The 25,873-nt window shown below is 37.2% G+C and overlaps 1 protein-coding gene across 39 annotated transcripts in view; it reads right to left on the reverse strand.

The window, feature by feature from the left end:
• Window positions 1-25,084, reverse strand: part of CAMK2D (calcium/calmodulin dependent protein kinase II delta) — a 273,998-nt gene extending 248,914 nt beyond the window's left edge. For 28 of the 39 annotated variants that reach the window (XM_049708886.1, XM_049708873.1, XM_033437793.2 and 25 more), the window contains exons 1-2: window positions 24,624-25,018; window positions 22,916-23,010 (exon numbers count right to left, since the gene is read on the reverse strand). In XM_049708886.1, coding sequence (XP_049564843.1) covers window positions 22,916-23,010; window positions 24,624-24,688 — 160 coding nt within the window. In that variant the 5' untranslated portion in view covers window positions 24,689-25,018. Of the gene's footprint in view, window positions 1-22,564; window positions 22,590-22,915; window positions 23,011-24,623 lie in introns of those variants that run through there. The other 11 variants (XM_049708866.1, XM_049708868.1, XM_049708877.1 and 8 more) reach the window with 10 other exon arrangements.
• Between the last annotated feature and the right edge of the window lie 789 nt (window positions 25,085-25,873).

The raw sequence follows: 25,873 nt of genomic DNA on the forward strand, positions 1-25,873 counted from the left end.
CCACAATGAAGTTATTTACCTATTAGACAAACTGGAAAACCAACAGCACATAGGAGCCTAAGGCAGAATAACACATAAGGGATATTAAATTTGAAATTCTACCTTTAAAAAAACTTGTATAATATGCAATATATAATTTATAGACATAAATAAAATGTACATGGTGCTTTACAATTTGCAGAGTGTTTTCATATTAAATTGTTTGATTTTTCACAATAACCCTGAGAGACACAGGACAAGGGTTATTATTCCGGTTCTAATAATGAAGAATTGAAGCTCAGTAAAGTTAAAATATAGCTATAGTAACTTAATAAACAGCAAATTTCTAAGAAACAATAAGGTGGCTGAGAAATTTTTACATTGAACATAAAACAATTAGAAAGAAAGGAAAAACAAAAGGGAGACTCAAGTAGACATATAAAACCAAATGACATTAAATAAAGCATATTTATATAACTACATTAGTACTATCACCTCTGCTAATGGCAACAGAATGAGTCCCCATAACTTTCTACAAAAGAAATGGCTAAAATTTTGAATATCGGAAATAATAAAAATGAAAAGTATCCTTTTACCTTCTTTGTTAGAGCAGGCATTTAAAAGACTCCACCAACTTTATATAACTACTCCTCAAGAACATATTGATGGAGATTATTTAGAAAAAAGTATATCCTCATTTATAACTCATATTGAATTAGAAGTCTACCTGATTCATCACTAAAATAATAAGAATTCCACCCACTAACATCCCCATAGCTATATCTGAGCTTACTGCCATCTTTGAACAACAAATCTATCACTTATTCAACAGAAGCAATGGAGCTGTGATCTGATCATTTGGTCCAATAAATTGTTTAAAAAATACAAAAACAAAAATTAAAACAGACCTCAAGCAGAAGGCTTTTCAAAAAGGCTTTCTTTCCCACTCATAATTGTCATTTTACTTTGAAATATTCACATACAATCAGGTCTTCCAAGTCATCCAATTTATTTCAAAGGCTTTTTACATGCCATTCCTCAATGCTGATCTATTTTAAATACAGTTTTGTTGTATCTAGTATTAGATATTGTGTACAATGAAACATATTAAACCCTTAAACTCTTCACCTAGATTAGTCCCACAAACCAACATTGTGCATATCATACTTCCACACATCCTAGCACTTAAAAGATACTGATTTAGAAAGGCAATTTGCTGCAAAGTTAATAACTGAATTTAATCAAAGTTTGCTACTTTTTTGCTTAAAAACAAGTGAAACAAAGGAAGAAGCACGTAATACAATGGCATATACTCTCTTTTAATGTCTAAATTAGTACCTGCAAAAGCTTAATGAAGTCTGCAGATACCTTGCAAGCCTAGGGCATGGATAACACTCCAAATCACTGCAATGAGGTACTCAACAAACCAAAAGTTTTCAACAAAGTACATGGCATTTAGATCTGAAAATATAACAAACACTACGGCCCTTCATTCATACTAAAATTAATATGATAAAACTAGTCAAATGAAAAGTAATTATGAAAGCCAGGCCAAGGGCTAAAGAAAAAAATATATACCGCAAAGCTAAAGGTTAAAAAAAAGAGCAAAAATATCCCTCTGGCTTCTCGTGACTTATCACATTTATCATACACTAAAAAAGTCAAAATGCTAATGAGAGGTTAGAACTGGCAAACCCCATCACAATGTCAAATATGCATACTATTAAAAACTCCATTTTCCCCCTCAGGTAAATAAATACGCATCATGTCTACTGCAACACTTCTTTTCATGTAGTAAAACATGCAAGGTAACAGCTTACAGAATAAAAAGATCTTGGGGCAAAATGACCCCACACATTCCTGTGTATAATACAGCGATCAAAATTATAAATACATAGGGCTTCCCTGGTGGCACAGTGGTTGAGGGTCCGCCTGCCGATGTGGGGGACGCAGGTTCATAACCCAGTCCGGGAAGATCCCACATGCCGCGGAGCGGCTAGGCCCGTGACCCATGGCCGCCGAGCCTGTGCGTCCAGAGCCTGTGCTCCGCAACGGGAGAGGCCACAACAGTGAGAGGCCCGCGTACCGCCAAAAAAAAAAAAAAAAATTATAAATACATAATATATATTCCTTTCTTTGTTTCACCAATTAGAATGTTCATTTAATGATCATATACAGCCTTTTAGATAGACTGCTAAAAAACCCCTACTATTCACATTTGCCAAAAAATGGAAGTAACCTATGTGTCTACCAACAGATTAGTGGATAAACAAAATGTGGTATATACCTACAATGGAATATCATTTAACCTTAAAAAGGAAGGAAATTCTGACACATGCTACAACATGGATGAACCTTGAGGACATTATGCTAAGTGTAAAAAGCCAGTCAGAAAAGGACAAATATTGAATGAGTCCACTTGTACGATGTATGCAGAGTATTCAAATTCATTGGGACAGAAGACAGACTGGGGGGAGGGGAAAATGGACAGTTATTGTTTAACAGGTACAGATTTTCAGTTAGGGAAGATGAAAAAATTCTGGAAATGGATACTGGTGATGGTTGCACAACAATGTGAAAGTACTTAACACCACTTAACTGTACACTTAAAAGTGGTTAAAATGGTATATTTCATGTTACATATATTTTACCATGATATAAAAAAAAAAAAACTTTACTAATTACATCTATCCTTCACTCTCCTTAATGTTTCTGCTAAGGAATAATAGCATTTCCATAATTCTTTGTAAATATTTTGTGTCATTTAGTTAATGAATTATCTTTAAAAGGCAGTACTTCTTTACATTAATAATTAAAATAGGAAATAGGTCCAAAACAAAGCATCAGGCTCACTAATAAATGAGACTCTGCATTGAGAAAAAGCGGAAGGAAGATTGCATTTGGGTCAGTGAATTTGGGCAAGGGCTAGAACCAAACAGCTGCAATGTACCCTCTCCATCTGGGAAGCCAGAGTCAGATGGAATATATGCACCTACAACAATGTGGTAGGTCCCTCATTATTTTTCACAACTCCAGATTAGCCTTTCGAATCATAAAAAGTTCAGCAAATTGCCTAAGGTCATCTTGCTGATGTTAGAAATCAGTTTCCAACTCTTTATAAAAGAGCTGACAAATCAGCTTTTATATATTGCAGACTCAGAAGAATGAGTGAAGAATCAAAGTATTTCTTTGAAAATCACTATTGTGAGGAGAAAAATTTAAGTTGCATGAATCAATAAATTAAACTCCTATCTATGAAATCACTGTTACTTTGTTTTCTGACAGTTCTCCCTAAATTAGACCTGAGTATTATACAAGATGGTCTGTACATGTTCCCTTCCAATATGCTCCATAAATAATGGTTTCATGTGTGTGGCTGTTTAAATATACCCATATAAAAACCCACAAGGGAGAAAGAATGTGTGGGAAAGTTAACCAGTCTCATATTTTTAGTTGACTTACCAACTTGATTTTTTTTTTTTAATGAAAACAGAATACTGCACAATGGATGAAGGCAGAAGAATGTTTTTTATGTGCTGTCATCCTCTTCAGATTCTAGCAAACACACGTTACTTTTCATGATCCCTGTATCTCTCTCTCTGGAATCCTGTATATATATATGGTTTGAATGAAAATATAACAGTAAAATATATAATGAAATAACATCAGTAGATACTCACTATTTCAAATACAAAGCAAACTTTTCCAGTATGAATTTCTCCACGTCACTAAAAATGTCTTGAGAAGAGTCAAGTCTGAAAGGCTATTAATCCAACCTAGTCTTCAAAACTAATTAAAGCATTTTATGAAAGATGTAATGTGGGGAACAATGCTTATCAATTCAGTTGGAAATAGCCATCGAATTGTAAATATATATGGCAATATAGAACCATCTAACAAATGTCTCACCGTTAATGCAAAGTAGGTTTTTTAATGTTGTAAACATAAATACTAACTGAATTAGCATACCCCTTAAAAAAAAAAATCCTTCGTTCTTTTTCATCCCTAAAACTGTTCATAGCACTTAGAAGCACAATACATGAAAATAATCCACAGATGGGTTAATCTTGCATTGCCAGATCAAGAAAATACAACGCTGCAAAAGAGAACTGAAATTCATCACTCAAATTTCATGGGAAAGAGAGGCAGCATTCTTAGGCCTTTAATAAATCCTAAATTCACTCTTCAATTTAAAAGGTGAAAATGGAAACTCCTCACTGATTATCAAGCTAATCTGGGATGTTAGTGAAAGACAACTTCAGCCCACTTCTTCTCAGCACCCCCCAGCCCCCCCAATCACTCCTCAAAACAGCTCTCCACCACAAAAGCAAAATATCTAGCAAATTTTATACCAGTGTCCACAAGACTATGGGTATCTGCCACAGCCTGGCAAGTAATGTGCAGAAACAGACACCTCTCCTACAGAGGTGTAACAGGAAGGGGTGGGTCTAGTGTAAGAATATTACCACACTTCCCATTCAAGCAAAAGAAAAATACCCATTTGCATCAATATTCTAACAAAAATCCATGATACAAATAAAGATCCCCAGGCCAAATTCTTTCCAGTAATAGTTGACATGAGTAAGGAGATCATACAGGAACAGACAGGTTGGATTGATGATTCTTTGATGTGAAACAGATGTTCCTTTCAACTCTGGGCACAGCTAATTTAAAATAATGGTTAAACAAAGACCTTCCGAATTGGTATGATGTCTCTATTCCTCATACATAAAGGAAGACGGTCATAATTCACTTTCTTACTCTGAAACTCTACTTCCATTTCTTTTTCACACATCAAAAGATCTATCTAAATTACAATACTTTCTTACCTATGTGTTACATGCACATATGTTATAATGAAAATTAATCAGGTTAGTAAACCAATAATTCCTATAGTACACTACAGGGTACTATCTTTTTCATAAACTATTTTGTATTTCTTGAATGTGTGTTTGTGTGTGTACAGTATTTTCCTCCAGTCCTAGGAACATATACAAGATAAATTAAAACATAGGTTTTCACAATAAACTTGGACACAAGTGTTCATAGCAGCATTATTTATACTAATAGCCAAAAAGTGGAAACCATCCAAATTCCCGTCAACTGATGAATGTATAAACACAATGGAGTATATCCATATAATGGAACATTAGTCACAATAAAACAGGCTACAGCATAGATGAACTTTGAAAATATTATGCTAAATGAGAGAAGCCAGTCACAAAAGACTACATAATGTATGATTATATGTCTATAAGATGCCTAGCATAAGCAAATTTATAGAAATACAAAGTAGACTAGTGGTTGCCTGGAGTTGGCAGGGGAAAGAAGGAAAGGTGGGAACAGGGAATAACTGCTAATAGGTAAGAGGTTTCTCTGGGGAATGAGGAATCTCACATTTAACACAGCAAAACCTGAACTCTTGATTTTCCACCCCAATCTACTTCTACTCCACTACTCCCCATCTCAGTTAATAGCACCACCTTTGAACAGTTGATTTGGCTACAAATCTAGTAGTCATGCCTCTTCACTTTCCTTCACACCTCACAATCTTTCCACCAGCAAGTCCTATATCTTCTCCTTCCAAAATACATCCTTCTCACCATATCTACTGCCACTTTCACGTCTCCCATAGGCTGCAAGAGTCTCCTAACTAGTCTTGTTTTCACTCACACATCCTTCCAATTTCTTTTCCACATGGCAGCCAGAGAGAGATTTTTAAGACAAAATCTGGTCATATCACTTCCCTGATCCACATCCTCAATATGGCTTACCACTGCTTTAAAATAAGATTCAAACTCCTTAATATTGGCTAAAAGGCTCCATCCAATCTGACCTCTGCCCACCTCCCAAGATCACTGTGCTGTGTACTTCTCTCCTCCTGGCTAATTACACTCCAGATTTGATGACTTTCTTCCTACTCTTTAGCAAGCTCATTGTCACCTTGGTCTTTTGGCCTGGAATGTTCTTCTCTCACATTTTCTCATAGTTTGCTTCTTATTATTAACATCTCAGCTCAAATGCTAATGTCCTCAGAGAGGCCTATCCAAAGTAACCCCACTTGGGGTCACTAACTTATGGCCCTGTTTTATTTACTTCATAGCACTGTATGGCACTTATCTATTTAAATGGCTCCTCCAGCCTCTCCCATACCAAGTTTGCTCAAACCTGTATTTCTAGAATCTAGAAATTTGCCCACTCATAGTAGTTGCTCAATAAATGTGTTCAGTAAATGAGTGAATGCATGATGACTGATGTAATGGGGGTAAAATAAGACATGAGATCCCTTGGAAACTAGAGAAACAAAATCCAGGGCTACAAAAACTTCAGCATAAAAGACCTCAAATTTCCATTTATTAGACAAAAGCTAGTAACTCAGAATGGTGTAAAGATGTCTTCTTTTCTAGAACTTAGAAGTCCAAACTCAAGACACAATGTCATTTGTGGGAAATCAGTTGGTAGAGGGAGAGAAAAGTAGGAGTAATTAGATACTAAACATCACAGTAACATGCAAAGGGAGAAAGAACTGGGAAATGAATGAGGGAATGCAAAAGTATTTGATGTAAGAAGAAAAAAATGAAACACATTCTGATCACATCTACCTCAGTTACAATCTTTGGGTTCATTGCCTTTGTAGTGAACTTAGAAAAACAAACAGAAAAATGACACAAACTTTTAAAAAATTATTCACTATACCAATGCTTTTGGGAAAACTTATCAAACCAAAAGTCCTGATCATCATAGTCAATGAACCAGAGATATGCATATAGGAAAGTAAGCAAAGGCACATAAAATTGAGTGTTCGTGATGATAAACCTTATTAAAGGTTGGTAATAATACATCCAGGATGAACTAGCTTATGTCTTTACAATATTTATTTCATATTCCTGATCTGTAATAATTTTCCTCAAGTAGTGCTTTCCTACTGATGAAATTATGGATAACTCAAACATTAAAAGCTGCCTGCAGAGTCTTTTGTTTATGTAGAGAAATTGAAAAAAATTGATAGAAATTAGGCAAACAGCTAATATAGACTGTGAACTGAAGAGTCCCCAGACTTCCCTTTCAGGTAGAAGGAGAAATCTGCTACCAAACATTCCAAAATGGTATCATTGTGGCTGTCATTCCTGTAGAATAAAATTTTCTTCCCAATTTTCTGCTTTCTAACTTCCTCCCCACCTCCTCTGTCCTGCCAGATGTACCGTAGAAAGAACATAATAGAATGACAACAGCAAGGGCTTTTGCTATTACCTAGAGTTGGATTTAAATTATATTCTTACTAGTTGTACAAATTAAAGAAAATATTAAAAAAAAAAAAAACAGAAAAGAAAAAGAAACCTTCCTCCTTAAATGTTTAAAAAGTGCCAGAATCCTTCACCTTGTGAAGCCCTAGGCAGTTTGGGCCTAGATTCAAGGCCATGTTCACTGTACCTGCTAATGATCCACTGCACACTGCTTTTGGGGGACCCCTCTCTACAATCCGCAAAGACCATCCCAAATCTGTTCTAAGCTCTCACTCCTACTTCTATTTCTCCTATTCTCAGCTGGGCTGTAACTGTCTTCTTCTCCACTCCAAATGCCTTAAGACTTAAGACTGCACAAATCTGTGCAGTCTTCTCCTGCTGCCCCCTAAAGAAGAAGGTCTTCTTCCCACACACACCCAAGTCTCCAGGACTCTACCTCCCCGATTTTACCCTCTTCCCTTACATTATCAGTCTTTCTATTCTCTAGTGATTCTTTTTCCTCTTCCTTCAAATAAGCTTCAGTTTTACTTATCACCAAAGTTAATTCCCTTGACTGGGTTAATCCCTGAAATTACCCCTTGGCATGTGTGTCTGTCTCTCTTTTCCTATTTTATTAAACCAGCAAGGTTTCACATGTTATCTCCATTTATTCTTTAATCCGAAGAAATAGGTTTTGTTCTTTCTCCATTCAGCAAATATTTATTAAATACCAATTATACTTCAGGCAACATGCTCAGTTACAAGGATGTGAAGATGAATAACAGACTAGCCTGATTGATCCTCATGACTGCTTCGCTCACATAACTGAAATTCTGCTATCTGGGAAACCAAGGCCTTTTCTTGGTCCTCATTTCCTTCTATTTCTCTGTAACATCGAACATCACTAGCCATCCCCTCCTTTGCAAAAATTCTCTGAGTTCAAAGCACTGCATTTTCCTTTTCTGACATATCCTATCACTTCTCTTAAAGTAATCCTACTTCCCCCTTTCATCCATTAAAATGCAGGTATTTCCCCACATCACTGTCCTAGGCTCTCTTTTTTGTCCTATCTTCTGTCCTTTGCGATCTTTTCCACTAGCACGTCATCTCTGTGCAGACAAGTCACCTCTGTGCAGACAAGTCACAAATAGCAGCTAAACTGATTACTGCAGTTTATCATAGATTAAAAACAAACAAAAAACAAACAAAAAACAAGGCTTGGAGAGGTTACTAAGTTCACCCAAGATCACAAGAACTAAGAACTGGTAGAGACAGGTCTTGAACTTTGGCAATCTGACTTCAGAGCAGATGCTCTTAACCTGTACAGTGTACTGTGCTGCTTCCCGAGTCCCTTTCTCAAGGATCACGCTCAATTTTCAATGATCTTTTAGATATTTCAACCCGAATATACAGCTTAAACACACGTCAATTCATCATCTTCCTTCATTAAAATCAGTTCTTGATTTTGACTTCTCAGTTTGTTATATGAAAGTTACAATTTTCCCCATGATTCAACTTGAAACCCCAGTCAGCCTTATCCTTCATTATCTTAAGGTTTCAGAATTTTAGTACCTTACACTCTAAGCCAATCCATCCTTCTTACTCACTGCTGCCCAGTAATGTCTTAGATGACCTCTTTAAAGTGTCACCACTGTATTTAAGACAATATTCTCAACTTGGCAATCAAAGACCTTCACATGTTTACAGGCTTTTTTTTTTCCTGATTTCCCACAGATTCTCTATCTTCTGCCCAAACATTTCTGCACCCCTGTGTCCTTTATCCTTCTTCCTTCCTCCCATCCATCTTAACTTCTACTTCCACAGTGTTACTTTTCTTGCTTCCGCAACCAAATGGCGCTACTAGGTACACTGAATTATCATACTACATTGTTTTATTACTCATCTTTATCTTTTCTATAATCATTTATGTGTGTCTCCTATTCTCCAAACCATGCTATCAGTTTTTGTGTGGGAACTGAGCATATTTTATTATTTTCATGCCTCCTACAGCTTGCTTTTGCCAGGCACAATGCAAATAGTTCTGACAACTTTTAGGGAAAATACTAACCTTGCTTTCTTTCCTCATCAAGAGTAGATATAGGCTATCGTATCCTTCATTATTAAATGTTAAGCTCCCAAAGGTACATAATCATACAGAGGAAAAGAGAGACAGACTTTACTTTCTTGGGGATAAAAAAGCAGGATATAAAATGTTTTAAAGATAGAACATTTTTATAGGAATTGGGTTACTGACCCAGAGACCTACCCAAATTGCAGTCCAGGTAATTCGCTCCTTGCTCTCTAAATCCCTCTGCTATTTCAGCTGGGTAATGCTGGCTCCTCCACTCCGTGGCCCAGGAGGGAATGGGACGTGCACTATGAAACAGCTGCAACATGCCACTCGGGAGGACAGGCCTCCCGGCACTGGGCACAAGAATCCCCGAGTGTCCCTCACCCACACTCCAGAAGTACTGTGGGACTCAGTTAGGGAACGCCTCAGATCCTTGAATGAAAGACGCTAACCAAGCATTACTGTGAGCTACGAGAATTTTTCAAAAGACTCATTTCTCACTTCCCTCCACCTTTCTTCCCCAAAGCTTGCTATAAACAGTTTGAATGAAACATTTATATGCTAGATGGAGGAGAAATTATCCTCTCACAGCTAAGTGCTATTTTTTTTTAATTTATTTATTTATTTTTGCGGTATGCGGGCCTCTCACTGTTGTGGTCTCTCCCATTGCGGAGCACAGGCTCCGGACGTGCAGGCTCAGCGGCCATGGCTCACGGGCCCAGCCGCTCCGCGGCATGTGGGATCTTCCCGGACCGGGGCACGAACCCGTGTCCCCTGCATCGGCAGGCGGACTCTCAACCACTGCGCCACCAGGGAAGCCTGCTAAGTGCTGTTTTTAAGACTGACTCTGTGTGTGTTCACTGTATATTTCTAATACTGGTATCTCTCAATTTGGATTTAGTTGGTTCAGATTATTCTAAAACATAAAGTCTCCTACCTAAAATAGTTTCTCAAAGTTTGCAAAAGGTCAACAGATATTAATTTCATTTAAAAAAATCATTATTACTTTAAAAGATTAACTCTCTCAGTGATCCTTTAGCCATCCCTGTTCAAGTCTTAGCGCCTTCTCTATACTGTGTCACTGGCCGATTATAGATACTGTGATTATTAGCACTAAACAGATACAGTGCTGTAAGTAATCCAATAATTGGTTCTCTGTCAAGATGAGATATGGTATCTTTTTCTTTCAAACAGACTTAAGGTTAACAATTAAATTTTGTTTATCCCTTCTCCTGATCATAAAATACATAGGAAGCAGGGGCAAAGTCAATCCAAAAAATATTTATTTCCAAAAATAATTTCCAAAGCACATAAATACTAGTGAAAGTAGGCCTCAACCCTATTTACATTTATAGGAGTTAAATAGTTCTCTGATACTTTTTTATTTTTCCTTCTCCAATTCTACTAGAATGAAAACTGGCCTAAATGAAAACTGGCCTGAAATCAGGAGGCCTACACTCAGATAACAGTAGACTTTGACCCTGAAATTCTGCTTGCAAACTGGAATTAGGATTTTTCCCACCCTACTTTCTAACGACTATACCAACTTGAGTCACTGTTTTTGAAGTCAATAGAAGGCTTTCTCTTCCACAAAGCTCCTACACCAGAACAAAAATATTCTACTATAAATTATATATATATATATACACATATATGTATACATAGAGAATAAAACAATATAGCCCCCCTCTAAACTACAGGTTACATAGTCCTTAATATTAACAAAACTGGGGACATCTTACAAATTAAAATGTTTTATAGATGCTAAGTTCCCTTAAAAATAAAAATAAATAGGAAGAAAATATTGCATGGTTAAGCCTAGCTAGGGAGGTTAAATATTTAAATTGAAGTTGTCTTCTAAGTGAATGAGAGATTTTTTTCCATTATTTAAGGGAAGGGAATAAATTACTATTTTCTACCATCAGCTTGTACTAAATTATATATCATATCACAGAATTCTGTTAATTTTGAGCTTTTCTTAAAAGAGTATAGTGTATACAAATCTAACTGCTAAAAGTTCTGGGTCCCTAAATATGTTAATATGTTATCATAATATGATGTAGTTTGGGAGTCATTTATTCATTCATCTATTCAATAAATATCTGTGAAGGATCCCGGGCACTACTCTAGACAGTGGGAATTCAGGGAGTGAATAATGTCAATACCATTTTTAGACAACTTACTTACCTTTGGCTTTGAACCAAAACCTACATTTTCTTAACAAGTTATTCATCCAATATCACAACTGCAGAAACCATCTAGCTTTTCTTGTTTATAAACACAAATGGGATTCCCTAGGGCACTTTTAATATTGGTTGATTTTTTTAAAAAAACTCTAATTATCCTCCTGTCCTTTATCTTTCACTCAGTCACTCAAATTTTTTTTTTTTGTATTTGCCTCAAAGCTAAATAAAACAAAATATGAGGTAGATAAGTTATTATTCCTCTCTTATCAGCTGTTCATCCCTAATGACTCAGGGCTGTAAAATCCCCAAAACCCAACATATTTAATACCTTCCAACAGATCCTGCTGCACTTAAATGATTCACTGAAAGAAAAAATGTCCATCTCTTTCATCAATTTTTGCATGCTTTCATGAAACTTTATGTACAGTAAGTTGACCACTCAGGGTTAAAAAATACTTATATACTTTCCAGTTCACTTTTTATTGGCACATAATGATTTCTTTGCTTCTCATTAATTTTTAAAATAATATCCTATTATATCTTTTCTATCCATCTTTAAATTCAAAAGTGGTCATTTTCAAAACCCAGTTCCGAGATCAGCTCCTCTAGTAAGTTTTCCCTTACCTTTCAACAACCCAGTTACCTTCTTATACCCCAGAATGAGTAAATATTTCCATTGTGACACTCATCAACCTGCCTGATAATATACTTCGATTGTGACACTTATCAACCTGCCTGGTAATATACTTGACTCCACATCTATTTCACCTTGAAATGAAGGACCTTATCTTTGTACTTTTGTTTATCTAGCAGGGGGTGTGAAACAAGGTAACTGTTCTTTTGTTAAATTGAAATTGAAATTTAGAATCATGCTACCCAAAATTCAGTTTTACTAGCATACTTAAATGTTACTGGTGGAAATGTACAACATTTGCATAATGCAATCTGGCAACATTTATCAAGAATTTTGATAATTCAATCCTCTAACCCATTAATTCTCCTTTATGAATATCCCCTAAGAATTAGAAATATGAAAAAGTTTTACAAAACAATGTTTACTATCATATCATTTATCATAGCAAAGAACAAATTTTTTTTAAAAAACTAGCAATACTAAAACTTATGTTTTACTTAGCAAAGTGTAATTCAAAGGATTTGTAGTCACAGGGAAATTTTATAATATTAAGCAAAAAAGCAGGACACAAAATTGTGTATTTTAGTCTAGTATTCTGACAAATTAAGAAGAAAAAAAGAAAGAAAACAAAATAGTAACAGTGATTGTTTGGGGTAACAACTTTGAATGTGTCTTCCTCTTTCTATTTTTCTGTACTTCCCCAATTCTGTATTTAGAATATATATTTTTATATAATTTTTAAGTGTTTTTATCCAAGTTGGTAATAAATAATTTGAAAAGTATTTCAGAGGTGTGTCCAAAGTATACATTTCTCTCTGTAACAAATATGAATATATATATAATCTTTAATATAAAAGCATATACACTGGGCTTCCCTGGTGGCCCAGTGGTTGAGAGTCCGCCTGCCAATGCAGGGGACACGGGTTCGTGCCCCAGTCCAGGAAGATCCCACATGCCATGGAGCGGCTAGGCCCGTGAGCCATGGCCGCTGAGCCTGTGCGTCCAGACCCTGTGCTCCACAACGGAAAAAAAAGCATATACAATTTGCTTTACTAAAATAATAAAAGATTCATCATAAATAAAGTTTCTACAAAATGGCCAGAATGTTCAGCTGAACTAATTTCACAAATCACTTCTGCCACATCTGGCCTTTAAATTGCCATTTTAAAATATGATTGAAACGCTTTTATGAAAAGAGCATATTTTCTAAAATATATATGATATACACTGTAAAGTTATAGAATTGTGAAATCCAATTTCCTGTAACATATCACACAAGAAAAGTTCCTTGAAGAGGAAACACAAATAAGTGCTCTAAAATATGTGTTGTTTTCCAATATTGAAACAAGTACACTTCCTAGTCCTTCCACCAAGTTTCAGAATTGACAGACACAGCAATTATAACAGCTAGCCTCTGCCTTTACTAAAAAATCAAATAATTACTCTAAGCAAATAATATCCATGATTTGTGTATCCAAAACTCTATAAAGTATCACCAAAATGCTTTTTAAAGTGAGCTTTGTTAAAAGCTAAGTGAAAAAGTAACCACCTCTGGAGAATGGATCAAAAATTTTAAAATCCAAACATGTTTTAAAAATTTAATGATGACATGAATCTGACATTACTGAAGTGATACTGATGGACACACAATGAAAATGTCACCCCTTATTATTGAGCCACTTTACATTACATGGTTTAAAAAAAAAAAAGCAATGAGAATTTGTATGTAGTTGCTCAAAAATTTACTGAATTATACAAAATTCTTTCCAATGAATAACCTGTCATCTGAAAGCTAATGGAATAATTAGGGAATTGTGAATAATTGAGAATTAATTTATTCAGTTAGTGAATGCCACCTGACATGAAACCTTAGCTCAATTTTCATTTATTTTATCTGTCATAGGACTCTGTTAATCAGGTCTATTTCAAAAGACAGAATCTTATTTGCTCACCCATTCATTTGTCCATTCATGCAACAAACATTGACAAGTATATGCAATATTGTAATTACTGTGCCAGGCACAAATTCAAAGATAAGTTTAAAAATGTCCACAAGATGCTTGAAAGCTACAACATAAATAACTGCAATACAAGGGGAGAGATGTGACAAGCTCCTAAGGAAACATGAAAAAGGTACTCAAAGGATGAGAAAAATCATCACATCTGGCTAGAGAAGGGAAGGAGGGATGGAGAGGAAGTCAGGGATGGCTTCCTGGAGGAAGCAGCACCTGAACTGGGTCTTAAAGGAGAGAGGAGTTCAACAGTACTAGGTGTACTCATTCCACCTGCAGGGTGGAGCCGGACTTTTTCCCTTCCTTTGAACATGCTGCTTTACTTTGCCTGGCCAACCATTTCTCCTTTTTTTTCTAACAGGCTCACTTATCATTCTAAACACAATCTCACACATAAATCTCTTCATGAAATCTGTGATACCAACCACCTCCAACCATATCTCCGTTGAAGGCCCTGTGAATACCTCTATTACAGCCCTTAAAAGCTCCATATACTGTATTTACCATGTCAGCATATCCACCTTAATAGACCATGAAATACCTGAGGGCAGAATCTCTACCTTTCACGTCCATCTCTAGATCTGATCAAATGCTCAGCACAGTGGGTGCAGAGGTCTAATGATGAGGTGACTAAATGAATTAAAAATGTTGCAACTATCAGCTGGAAAACCTGTGTAAGAAGCTATTTAAAAGAGTTGAATGAAGAGGAAAAGAAAGCTCAAATTAGAATGGTGAGAAAGAAGAGAAGGAAAAGGAGTTGAGACAGATTAAGGGAAAGACTGGTTAAGGAAAAGAAAGGAATTAAGCCTTCTTGAGAGCCTGGGGAAATTATGGTGCCATTCACAGAAGGGGAAAATTGGCGAGTCCACTGGGCACATGGAGAGTTTGGGCCTGGATTACTAGTGAATACACTTCAGCAGAAATTTAAGTTATCTATAACATAGCCTCCAAAAATTGCAAAAGTATTTCTTTACCAAAACATCAAATTTTAATTTAAACACTAATGTCATAATGCAGCATATCTCAACTCTCTATAACTTCCCTATAAGATAGAATAAAAATCTGATTAATTTTCACTTACTACATTTACCTTTAATAAGTTAGTTTTATACAACTTACTCGTACTGATTTCAATGTGTACACATCATCATAAATGAAATTTCTTCAAAAGGAATTTCTTGTTACTAAAAAAATTCCAAGTAATTTAAGCCTTCTCTAGCCTTAAGGGAAAGGGTAAGATTATATACTAATATATGAGAATTAATGCAGTTTATTCCATGATTTAAACACATACAACTCAAAATAAAATACAATTTACCTAGATAATAAGTGCATAGTTTTTCCATTGACACCTGATTCATCGACTAAGACCAACCAGTTAATTAAAAAGTCCCAGAGTATAGGGAAATAAAAGAGGTAGCTCTCCCAAAAAAGTTAGGGGTAGTGATTAACTCTTAGAATGAGGCAAGGGATGGGAATCAGCAAGAACACAGAAGGAGCTTCAAAAGTAAAGGGAATGTTCTAATTATTAAGTTGGGTGGAGGTTTACTAGGTGCTTGATTACTGTTTTATAATTAAATATGCATAATTGCATATATCAAATTTTATGTAACAATTTTTTTTAATCCCTGTGCAATCTAACAAAAAGTAGAGAACCTTAGGTAGAACAATTAACTGTATATAAATATTACATAACAATATTATATATCTTTATACTACTTGCTATACCCACGAGTTATTTTTCCAACAAATAAAAAACTTAAGTTTGTATTTTTCTTTCAGTTGCCATACTTCTGTATGAATTTGACACACACACAACAGTGCTGTCCAAGAAGAAACAACGAAACACACATTTGTCTTCCATTCTTCACTGGTCTAACAAGATGAGGTAGAGGAGAATGCCTTTCTGAGCAGGTTTCTCTGAGCTTTGGCTAAGAGCTGAGTTTTAAGTAAATCATTTAGAAGAAGTAATCCTAGGAACTTTATGTTAATCAGTTAATAAATTAAGTTCACCAAAATATTTCATTCTTCTGTAATTATTTTCCTACCTTTTTTTTTTTTTTTGGCTGTGTTGGGTCTTCGTTTCTGTGCGAGGGCTTTCTCCAGTAGCAGCAAGTGAGGGCCACTCTTCATCGCGGTGCGTGGGCCTCTCACTATCGCGGCCGGAGCACAGGCTCCAGGCGCGCAGGCTCAGTAGTTGTGGTTCACGGGCCTAGTTGCTCTGCTGCATGTGGGATCTTCCCAGACCAGGGCTCGAACCCGTGTCCCCTGCATTGGCAGGCAGACTCTCAACCACTGCGCCACCAGGGAAGCCCCCTTTCCTACCATTTTAAAAAGATTTTTCACTACGTTGTTTTCCTTTCACAAAAGAGCATGGTGAGGCCTTCTGAAACTTCATTTTGATCTTATGTTACTGCAGCAATTAAAACACTATCTTCTCTCACAAGTTGGAACCCCAAATATATTTTCCAATAAATACTCAGTTCCATACCTTGCATTGGGAATATAAAGATGTATATAAGGCATAGTTCTTTTTATGAAGGAACCTAAAGTTTAGTGGGAAGATGAGTCAAGCACATACAGATCAGTACAGAAAGGTTAAGATAAGTTCTCTGTAACAGCAATCAATGGGATGTGATGATAGAAAAGATCCAGGCTTTAGAGCCAGAGAAAACTGGGTTGAAATTCTTGATTCTAACATTTACTAACACTGAGGCTCTTAGTAACTCAGAGTAACTCTTAGTAACTATTTAAAAATGGAGATAACATTGTCTATCTGAATGCTGCAGTGTGGATTAAATAAAGTGTCTTAAAAGGAGACTGTAGTATTAAAAAGGGTTCACCTAACTAAAAAGTCAATGATGATGTTGTTCTTTGACTGTGTATAATTATAATAGTTGATATTTAAAATCAAAACCTAACAACAAACAGAGCTGTGCTCTCTCCCCTCCAAACCTACCAGTTTCCCCATCCTAGAGTAAGAGACAGGTTATGGCAGATGAAAGGTCTATGAATTCACCTTAGTATTGTGATATCTACTTTAACTGGAATCATAAGAATTTTGTCACCTAAAAAATTTCCTACTACAAAAATAATGTCTTACTAATAGTCACAATAAACATACCATATGAATAAAATAAAATTTTCATTATAATCAGATATCTAAACTATTTTGAACACTCTCTCCAAATTGTTTATTTAGACTTTGGTACTTGAGCCCCATCTGCATTATGGTTTTAAATATTTATTTAAATCCATATTATATAAAAGCCTTCCTTCACTTCTCTGGGCAGAAATAATCTTTCCCTCCTTTGAAAATCCACGGCACTTTATTCATGCTAGACTTATACCACCATTTATGTCTTCTGTGCTCTCTATTTGTGTAGATATGTAAAGTTTAATAATTTTAATCATTAAATATTTATCAAATAAAAACAAAATGAGGTCATCTTTGTGAATGTGCTTAGTAATCTATAAAGCAGTATAAAATATAAATTATAAAGGTATTATATTTTAGAGTAAAAATATTTTGCTAAGACTCCATTTAATATATCGCAGTACAATTTACTAAATGATACTACTGTAATTTAAAAGCTTTAAAATAGCCTTCCATGTAAACAATCATTAACCAATTGCGAATAATTTATTAAAAAAAAAACTCTACACACTATACCCCAATAAATGAGTATTTACTTTTAAAAAAAATACTGACCAGCCCTAGAGACACTAGGAGTTGGCCTACCTCAGTATAAGCCCAAGGAAAAGACTTAAAAATTAAACTTTGATTTAACAAAAGAAGTTAAATGTCCAAGAAAATCCTACTATGTGCTTTATAGTAATTCATGATTGTTAACATTGAAAAAACTCATAAAAAGTAATTACTAAATTTTAGTTTTTATATTGAATTGATTCAATATTTCAATGGAAATGAAAAGTATTAATCTAAATGTATAAACAATCAAGGTTCTCAGGGTGTTCAATTCCTACTGAATGATCAGTCAGGTAGAGGTTATACGAGTTATTAACCATCACAGTGAAGCACTTGACAACCACATTCCCTAAGTTTGCCTTATTTAATGATGCTGGAATACTTAAAGTATTTTCATTATTTCCTGGAAATACAGATATACATGTTTATTTTCTATCTCCTACTTTTGAATATCAATAATATTTTTATTCACCAAAAGAGAAAAATAAATACTTAATATTAAAGCCTACGTAAATGTAAATACAACTAAACATAACCAAAGGACACTAAAATGATAAGGATGATACATGCCACTTTGGGTCTCAATAATTGAAGAGTTGTAGAGATTCCACGTACAAAAATCAAATGATTTACTAATTTTTTCTGAAAATATTGTTTGAGCCAAGAAATTTTTCAAAAGTTAGTATCATTTGCCCAATTAGTTCTAAATTGCCAAATCAATAATGTATAATCACAACAACTTGATTCACCTATATCGTCTCAGTTCTACTTCCAATTCAAGTAACCACGAAATTGAGAAATTACAGTAATTTCTTGACTGCCTGGATGCCAAAAAAAGAAAACAGTGTAGCAAGAGTTAGTTATTGACATCCCTATTATAACATAAATAAGACTACTTAGGGACATACATGCAATATTCAGATTTCACAGCTGAGACCTAATTTTCTGTACATGGTCAAAACAGTTTATAAAGTCCTGATTCATGGTCTAGTAATACCAATCTAGGAATTAACAAAACTAGCAAAATCAAAGTTTACTTGCATTATATCTGAAGTTTTACAGAAATATAAAATGAAACCCCATTTTAACTTTAGCAATAGAGGTAAAATATACCTGTAATAGCATATACTATTTCAAGTTTCTATTGTAATTTATAATATTTTACAAAACAATGACTTATGGTATATCACAGACTCTATGTAATAAGAAGTGGTTTCTAATGATCAAAAACATACAAAAATCTTTTACCACAAGGAGGCTTTAAAATGTGAAATAAGTCACATGTACTGTTTCCAAAGACATCTGCCACCAGAACCATCAGTCCACTGGATTCTGAACTGCAATCACAGTCCTTCATGGACTTTACATAATCTGACAGTACCTTACAGTTATAAAAATGTCAAAATAGACAAAATATCAAAAGAGAAGGGCAAGTTAGCATTTGTTAAGTACTAACCTAATTTATCAAAATGATATAATTTCTACTTGTCATGGTAATAATATGAGAAAATTCTGTTATCACTATCCACCACTTACGAAGCGCACCTTCTATTCCTAGCTAACAAAAAAATTTTAGAGGACAGAAATTACATATAAAATATCAGATGACTGAAACATTTCTACACTATTTTTTATTTTAAAAACAAGCCAAATTATATATGAATGTACTCATCTATGTGATCAGTACTGTATGAACGTATGAACAGAGTGCATGCAAAGAGTATGAATGCTCTTTGCATGCACGTGTTAACGCAAAAGGAAAGAAATTCTTCAACAGACTCTGAGTCTCCCAAATATGCTGTGTGTGACTAACAGCTGAGAGGAAATGCAACTGAAACTGTCTGCTGGAAATCCATTAAAATCTAGGCACAGAAAAATACATGGGTGACAGTATAGCTGGAGGTGCAAATTTGTGCAGGAATGTAGCCAAAGTTTTGGCAATTTCCTCATGGTCTTAGATGTACTGACAATGGCCTTTCTTTTTCAGTTGTAATGTTACACTTAAAGAACATTATTGAATGGAGTTGAAGGACCTGCTTAGTCTTTAAAACAAATAGGCTTAAAACTTGGATTTACAGAGGTATGGCATTTCTAATAATACAAACAAAAATTTGCACAAAAAGTTCCATGATCCACAAAAACTGCCATATGCAATCAAAAAAAAAAAAAAGTCATTACCTTGAGGTGAAAAAATGCTGTTTTGCATTTCATTCTACATTTCCCTTTAAGGAAATTACTTTAAATTTTTTTCTGCAAAAGAAGTTTTTTCAGATCATTATCTTCTGGGAAGGGAGTGCTTTGAAAGGAGAATTCATATTTTTAAGCACTTGCTCTTAGTATACTACCTTACAGACTTAGTATACTACCTTACAGACTTAGTATACTACCTTACAGACTTCTTTACATCCAGTTCATTCTTAGGAATGAACTAGGTATCTAACTCCTTTACACACCATTTAATAGCCACATTTGATTCGAGTCACTCTGCACTGAGCCCCCCCTACTATGTCCTCAATGCTGTAGAATGTGATACTAAAAAATGAAAGCATGGTATATTCTCCCATTAAGAGTTTATAGCTTACTATCAGTATAGGTTTAACAAATGTATACATTCAAAGGTATAAATATTCTATAAACAACTCTAATTGCTGTGACAATATAAAATAAATTGAACATTTTGAAGGAAAAGTATGATAGTATTTTATAGGTGAGCAGTAATAAGTAAAATTGACACAGCACTTTGCACTTTTTAAGAAGTAGTTCTCATAAAATTCACTGAATCCTCAAAACAGCCCATTAATACCATATAGGGATTTTTTTCCCCCATTTTACTGAAGAATCACCTGAGACCAAGAAAAGTTAAGTGACCGAACCAAATCTACAATACTAAGTACACTAAATAGTAGAACCAAGATTCAACCCGGGTTCTCACAGCTAAATCAAGGCTGCCACTGGATTTATGATTTTTAAGTTCTGTCATACAAATAATTTCCTTTGATCCTTACAACAACCCAATGAGGTAATAGCAGCCAATATTCACCTAATGCATATTACATAGCAGGCATTGTTCTATACTGCATTAATTCACTTACTTGTCACAAAAACCCTATAAGAGGGTTAAATTATTATTTGATTTTACAGATGAGAAAACTGAGGCTCATAGAAAATATGTAAACTGCCCAAGATCACACAAATAATAGGTAGGGGAATCATAATTTAAATCCAGGGCATCTAGTTCCCACACCTTCTTCTTCACCTCATTCTTCAGTAGGTTAAGAAACTTGCCCAAAGTCACAGGAAAGAAAAGTGCAAAGGGAGAACAAGAAGCATGCATGTTAGCCCTTCACCCTAACTACTTTCCCTAAATGTAACCTGAACAATAAGGATCATTAAATCCAGAAGGGGCAAGGTGGCTTTGGAGTAGATTGTTCTCTAAGGCAGAGTATGAGCAGGTGAGAAACATCAGCAGAGAAACAGGGAGAAGGAGTCCCATCAGGCTAGAGAAGACTTATCTTCCACCCATTAGAGGCAAAAGAAAGTAAAATAAAATGTATGTGAGCAGAGACAGGCGTATTTGCCACCCTGGTGTAGGTAGTATGAACTGCGGTAGACAAAAAGGGATGATTCTAACTAAGAAATTAGTAAACATGAAGCACAAGACTGATTTATTTTGAGAGAAAATTTAAAGCCACTGAAAGATATGGGATAGGTGTTGTAACGCCTCCAAAAGAACTGATACCCCACTCCTGCCAAAAGTACCTAGCACACAGGAAGAAATTATATAAGCACCGAAAAATATCTGACTACACTTTTTCCTTTTTCTTTTTCTTTTTTCTTTTTAACACTAAAATGTCATTTACAGTCTAGCAACTCCTTTACCATTAAAGATGTTCTGTGGAGGAGAGAGAAGTGGGGAAAGGGAACATAATTGAGCATAACGTGCTTCTCGTTAGTTCTCATGTCCTGAATCTATGGTGCGGGTTACTTTAACAGGTAGACCGTCCTCAGACTCATTAAAATCAGGTGAAGGAAATCACAACAAAATCCCATTTAAATGAATAAACTGAAATGTCAACCTAAATCTAAAGTACACGTTAAAAGTAGAATCTGCAATAAAGAGAAAAAAAAATCATGGCAGAGACAGACACAATGATACCAGGATACTCTAGAAAGCAACACTTTTTAGAAGACAAATTAAAGGAAAAGTAACCCTAATGGAATTTTTTCTCTCGTTACTTAAACCAGGTCACTGTAATGGACCTACACTATGGCATTTTGTTCATTTTAATTTCATTTTTATTTCATCAAGCCATAAATTCCCATGGAAACACCTTAGACACGTGCTCACAATAATTGGAATGCTTACCCTTTCAGTATAAGTACTTTTGCATGAGTTCAACAAAATAAAAAGAATGCAATGAGGCCCCTCCAAGTTTTTTGCTTATGTCAACAGCTATTTTATGAGTACGAATTACCTTTGCGGTTATAAAGCATGTGTAAAATACATTACATGAGTGAGAAGCCTTACTGCAGATGATCCAGTAAAGGTCTGAACTGCACACAGCAAAATCAAGCTGAATTTCCTAGAATATAGCAACCATAAAATTTTCCTCCCAACGCCATTACTGTTAAATATACCTTGATGAATTAAGTTCAAGTGTAACTACAATTGAAATATATGATTCAGCTGAGTTATGACCCATTTTTCCTCTCAAAAGCAAAAGGGAATAATGACAGTTGTGAGACTTACATTTTTCCATTCCAGGGTTTTTCTGAAAGTTATTTCACAGGGGAGCTAAAGGCAAAATGCACTTAGTGATATTTATTTGCTTTAAAATAGTTATTTATGCTACTACTCACAGGACAGATAGCATTTTAATAACAATTTATCAAATAACAATTGTATTTGGTCATTTATTTTTAAACTGTACAGACCAAGAGACATTCAGGAAGGAAATAATCGCAAAATGTCATATGATACCTAAGGCTACAGTTATAACTAAATGACATATTTACATACAACAGAACCAACATACAACAGAACAAACAACCAACATGACAAATACACAAGTAACATATATATGTGATTGAAAATACCCACCCCTAGCAGAAAGCTTTTTGGTGTTGATAATTTTGGCAGCATATTCTTGTCCAGTAGGGATTTTCATACATCTTCTCACCACTGAGAATGCCCCCCTGAAAACCAATAATTAGCAGGTCATCAATATAATCAGCTCTGATATTCTATTAAAAACGCACATCTGAGCATTTTTATTGAATTTAGTGAACTGTCAAATATCAGTATACCATAAAGTAATATCCAGAAAATGAACCGTTCTTCCTGGAAACTGAGACCCTCTTTAATGTTGAAGAACAAAATTAGATTTCATTAACTGGGAGCACACATTATTAATCAACAAAATGAAAAGAACTGCCAATTACGACGGCTCTTGTTTGCACATGAAATTTGAAAACATTTTACACTTCACGCTAACACAGCACCAAATGCTCTGAGAAGAAACCCTGCAAAGAGCAGAGCTGAGACGGAGCAGCAAAAAATCTGCTGCCTATTTATTTTAGTAGGAAAAAATAAAATTAATGTGGCTCCAAGTAAGTAAATATGGTGATTGTTTTCATTAAAATAAGTCTTAGGAACACTTGAGTGGGGTTTAACAAATCCTGCTATGGTGATTTCACTGTGCCCTGTTTTGGGCTGGGGGAGGGGAGAGTTTGAATTAAGCTGCTCTTCCGACATATTCTCCATGTTTTAACAGCAGACAACATAAATATATAAGGATATGATTTTCATTACATTTAAAAGATATTTACATGTCCTTTAATTCAACTGTATAAAACAACAACACACACAGAAACGCGCCCCTTCCTTAAGCAATGTTCGAAACTAGCGACAGAGGATTTGGGTTTGGGTTTGATGCTACATAAATTAACGTTCACGGCTCGGCCTCTAGATTCTTTGCACAGGTTCTCAGTAGGTCTCCTGTCCCCTTCCTTAACATCACCAAGTACAAGAGTTCTCTGCCCGTCAGGTGTAGGAGGTCGTTTTACACAACGATAGGCTACCCTTGGGAAGCTCTCTCCCGGTCACCAAAGGGCTTTTCCGCTGCCTGTATAAATAAATCCTCCCAGAGAATGCGAAGATGTACACGTAAATCCTAGGAAGGATGATGATCAGCGAGTAATCTAGTGCAAAGAATAATCGTGGATATGGGACAGGGGTTCGAGTCCCTTGGGGTGGCCCTTTTCCTGGACAGAACAACTACTGGACGCGAAATAGACTCTACGCCAAGTTGAACTTTCGGCATCAATAAATATGGCACCGTCTGTGGCAGCGAGTTCTCATCCGTACGTGGGTCGTACGGCCGACACGCCTGCGAAGCAGGCGGCATCTCTATTTACAGAAAACATGATCTATGTTGCATTTTACATGGGTTCTTGTTTCCTCTCCATACACACAGACACACGCTCGCACACTTCTCAGGATGACAGCTACAACTGCAGGGATCGTAAATCCACCAAGTCTCTGGTGCAGAAAGGTGGGGGGAGCGGGACAAGGTGGGCTGAGGATTATCGGAATGGGCCACAGCCGGTGTGGAAGGTCTTGCCCCTTCTTTGTCCCCTCCTCTTACTAACACAGCACCTTCCTCCAAGCTGACACACCAGGGGCCCTCCTCCCTCTCCTCCCGTCTCCCAAATTCCCTCGCCCCACGCGGGAGGCCGGTGGGTCGGGGGTAACGCGACCCGCCCTCTGCTGGAAAGGGGACGTGAGGGTGCCCGGCAAAGGCGCTTACTTTCCGAGCTCCTCGAAAAGCTGATACTCGTCCGTGAACCTGGTACAGGTTGTAGTCGAAGCCATCCTGGGTCCGGGCTGTACCCCTGGCTGGGAGCGCGGCGGACAAGACGCGAGCAGACGCGCGGCTTCCCCAGGACTAGTCCCGCGGCGCTGTCACCCAGGGCCGCCCTCACTTTCCTCGTCCGAAAGTAGCTCGCCGGCGAGGGAGTATGCGCAGGGGCGGGGCGGGAGGGGAGATGACCAGAAAGGGTGGCGTGGGGTCTCCTCCCTACGGTCCGCCGATCCTCCTCCTTCTCCTCCTCCTCCGGGCCTCGCTTTCTTCTTCTCCTCCGGTCGTTCCACCCGCCCCCTTTCCAGCCCCTCTCCTCAAATGCAGGGGCAAAGTACTCAAGAAGAAGGACTGGGAAATGGAAAAACAGCCGGGCACGGGGCGAGAGGCGAGCAGTTGCGAAATGATCCGCACCGGAGCAGGAGGGGTAGAGGCGGAGGGGAGGGAGCCCGAGGGGGCGGAGGCCGCGGAGCCGGGAGCGGACAGCTCGAGCCCAGCTGCAGCTGTCAGCAGGCGCGGGCGCGGGGTGCGCCAGGGCCGGCCTCCCAACCGCGGGCACCTCGGCCGCCTCGCGCTCCCCACGAGCCCACGCCGCTCCGAGACTGCGCGGCGGAAGAAAAAGCGTTGGGCTCGGGCGAAGCCTCGTCTGCTGTCCCCAGGCCTCCGCCTCCTCCCCGGCGCCTGGCAGCACCCCCTCCCTCACGAAGCCTCCTCTTGCTGGTCCCACACCTCCTGCTAGCGACTCTAACACTGTCCCTTTCCCACCCTCCTTTCCTCCCTCCCCGAGCCTCACACACGCGCAGAGCTGTCCTGGGAGAGACCAGGTGGGTGGAGGATGTGCGGGGGAGAAGCCGGGAGAAGGTTTAGGTGAATGAGGCGAGACGTCAAAATTACAGTTAAACCCGCAATTAGGCTCCTGCCTAAATGTGGGGCTGAGTTAGCGGGACTATGTGGGGTAACTCGTGGACTGCCGAGGGCTGCTGCCGGGGGGTCGCAGAGGCCCCCAGCCGGGTTGTGGGCACCGGGCTCTAGGGACCAACCCCCGCCGGCGCGCAAGCCGCGGTGCCTTAGGTAGAGGGGCGAGGGGTGCAGGCGCTTCATCTGGGCGCGGCTCCGTGTTGACACAGCGGGGGCCGGATGTGGGTAGTCGACTGTTTCCAGAGAAGGGTCCCAGCCTCCCACACCTCCCGGTGATGCTC

The sequence above is a fragment of the Orcinus orca genome, chromosome 4, assembly GCF_937001465.1.
Source record: "Orcinus orca chromosome 4, mOrcOrc1.1, whole genome shotgun sequence".
Classification (NCBI taxonomy): Eukaryota; Metazoa; Chordata; class Mammalia; order Artiodactyla; family Delphinidae; genus Orcinus; species Orcinus orca.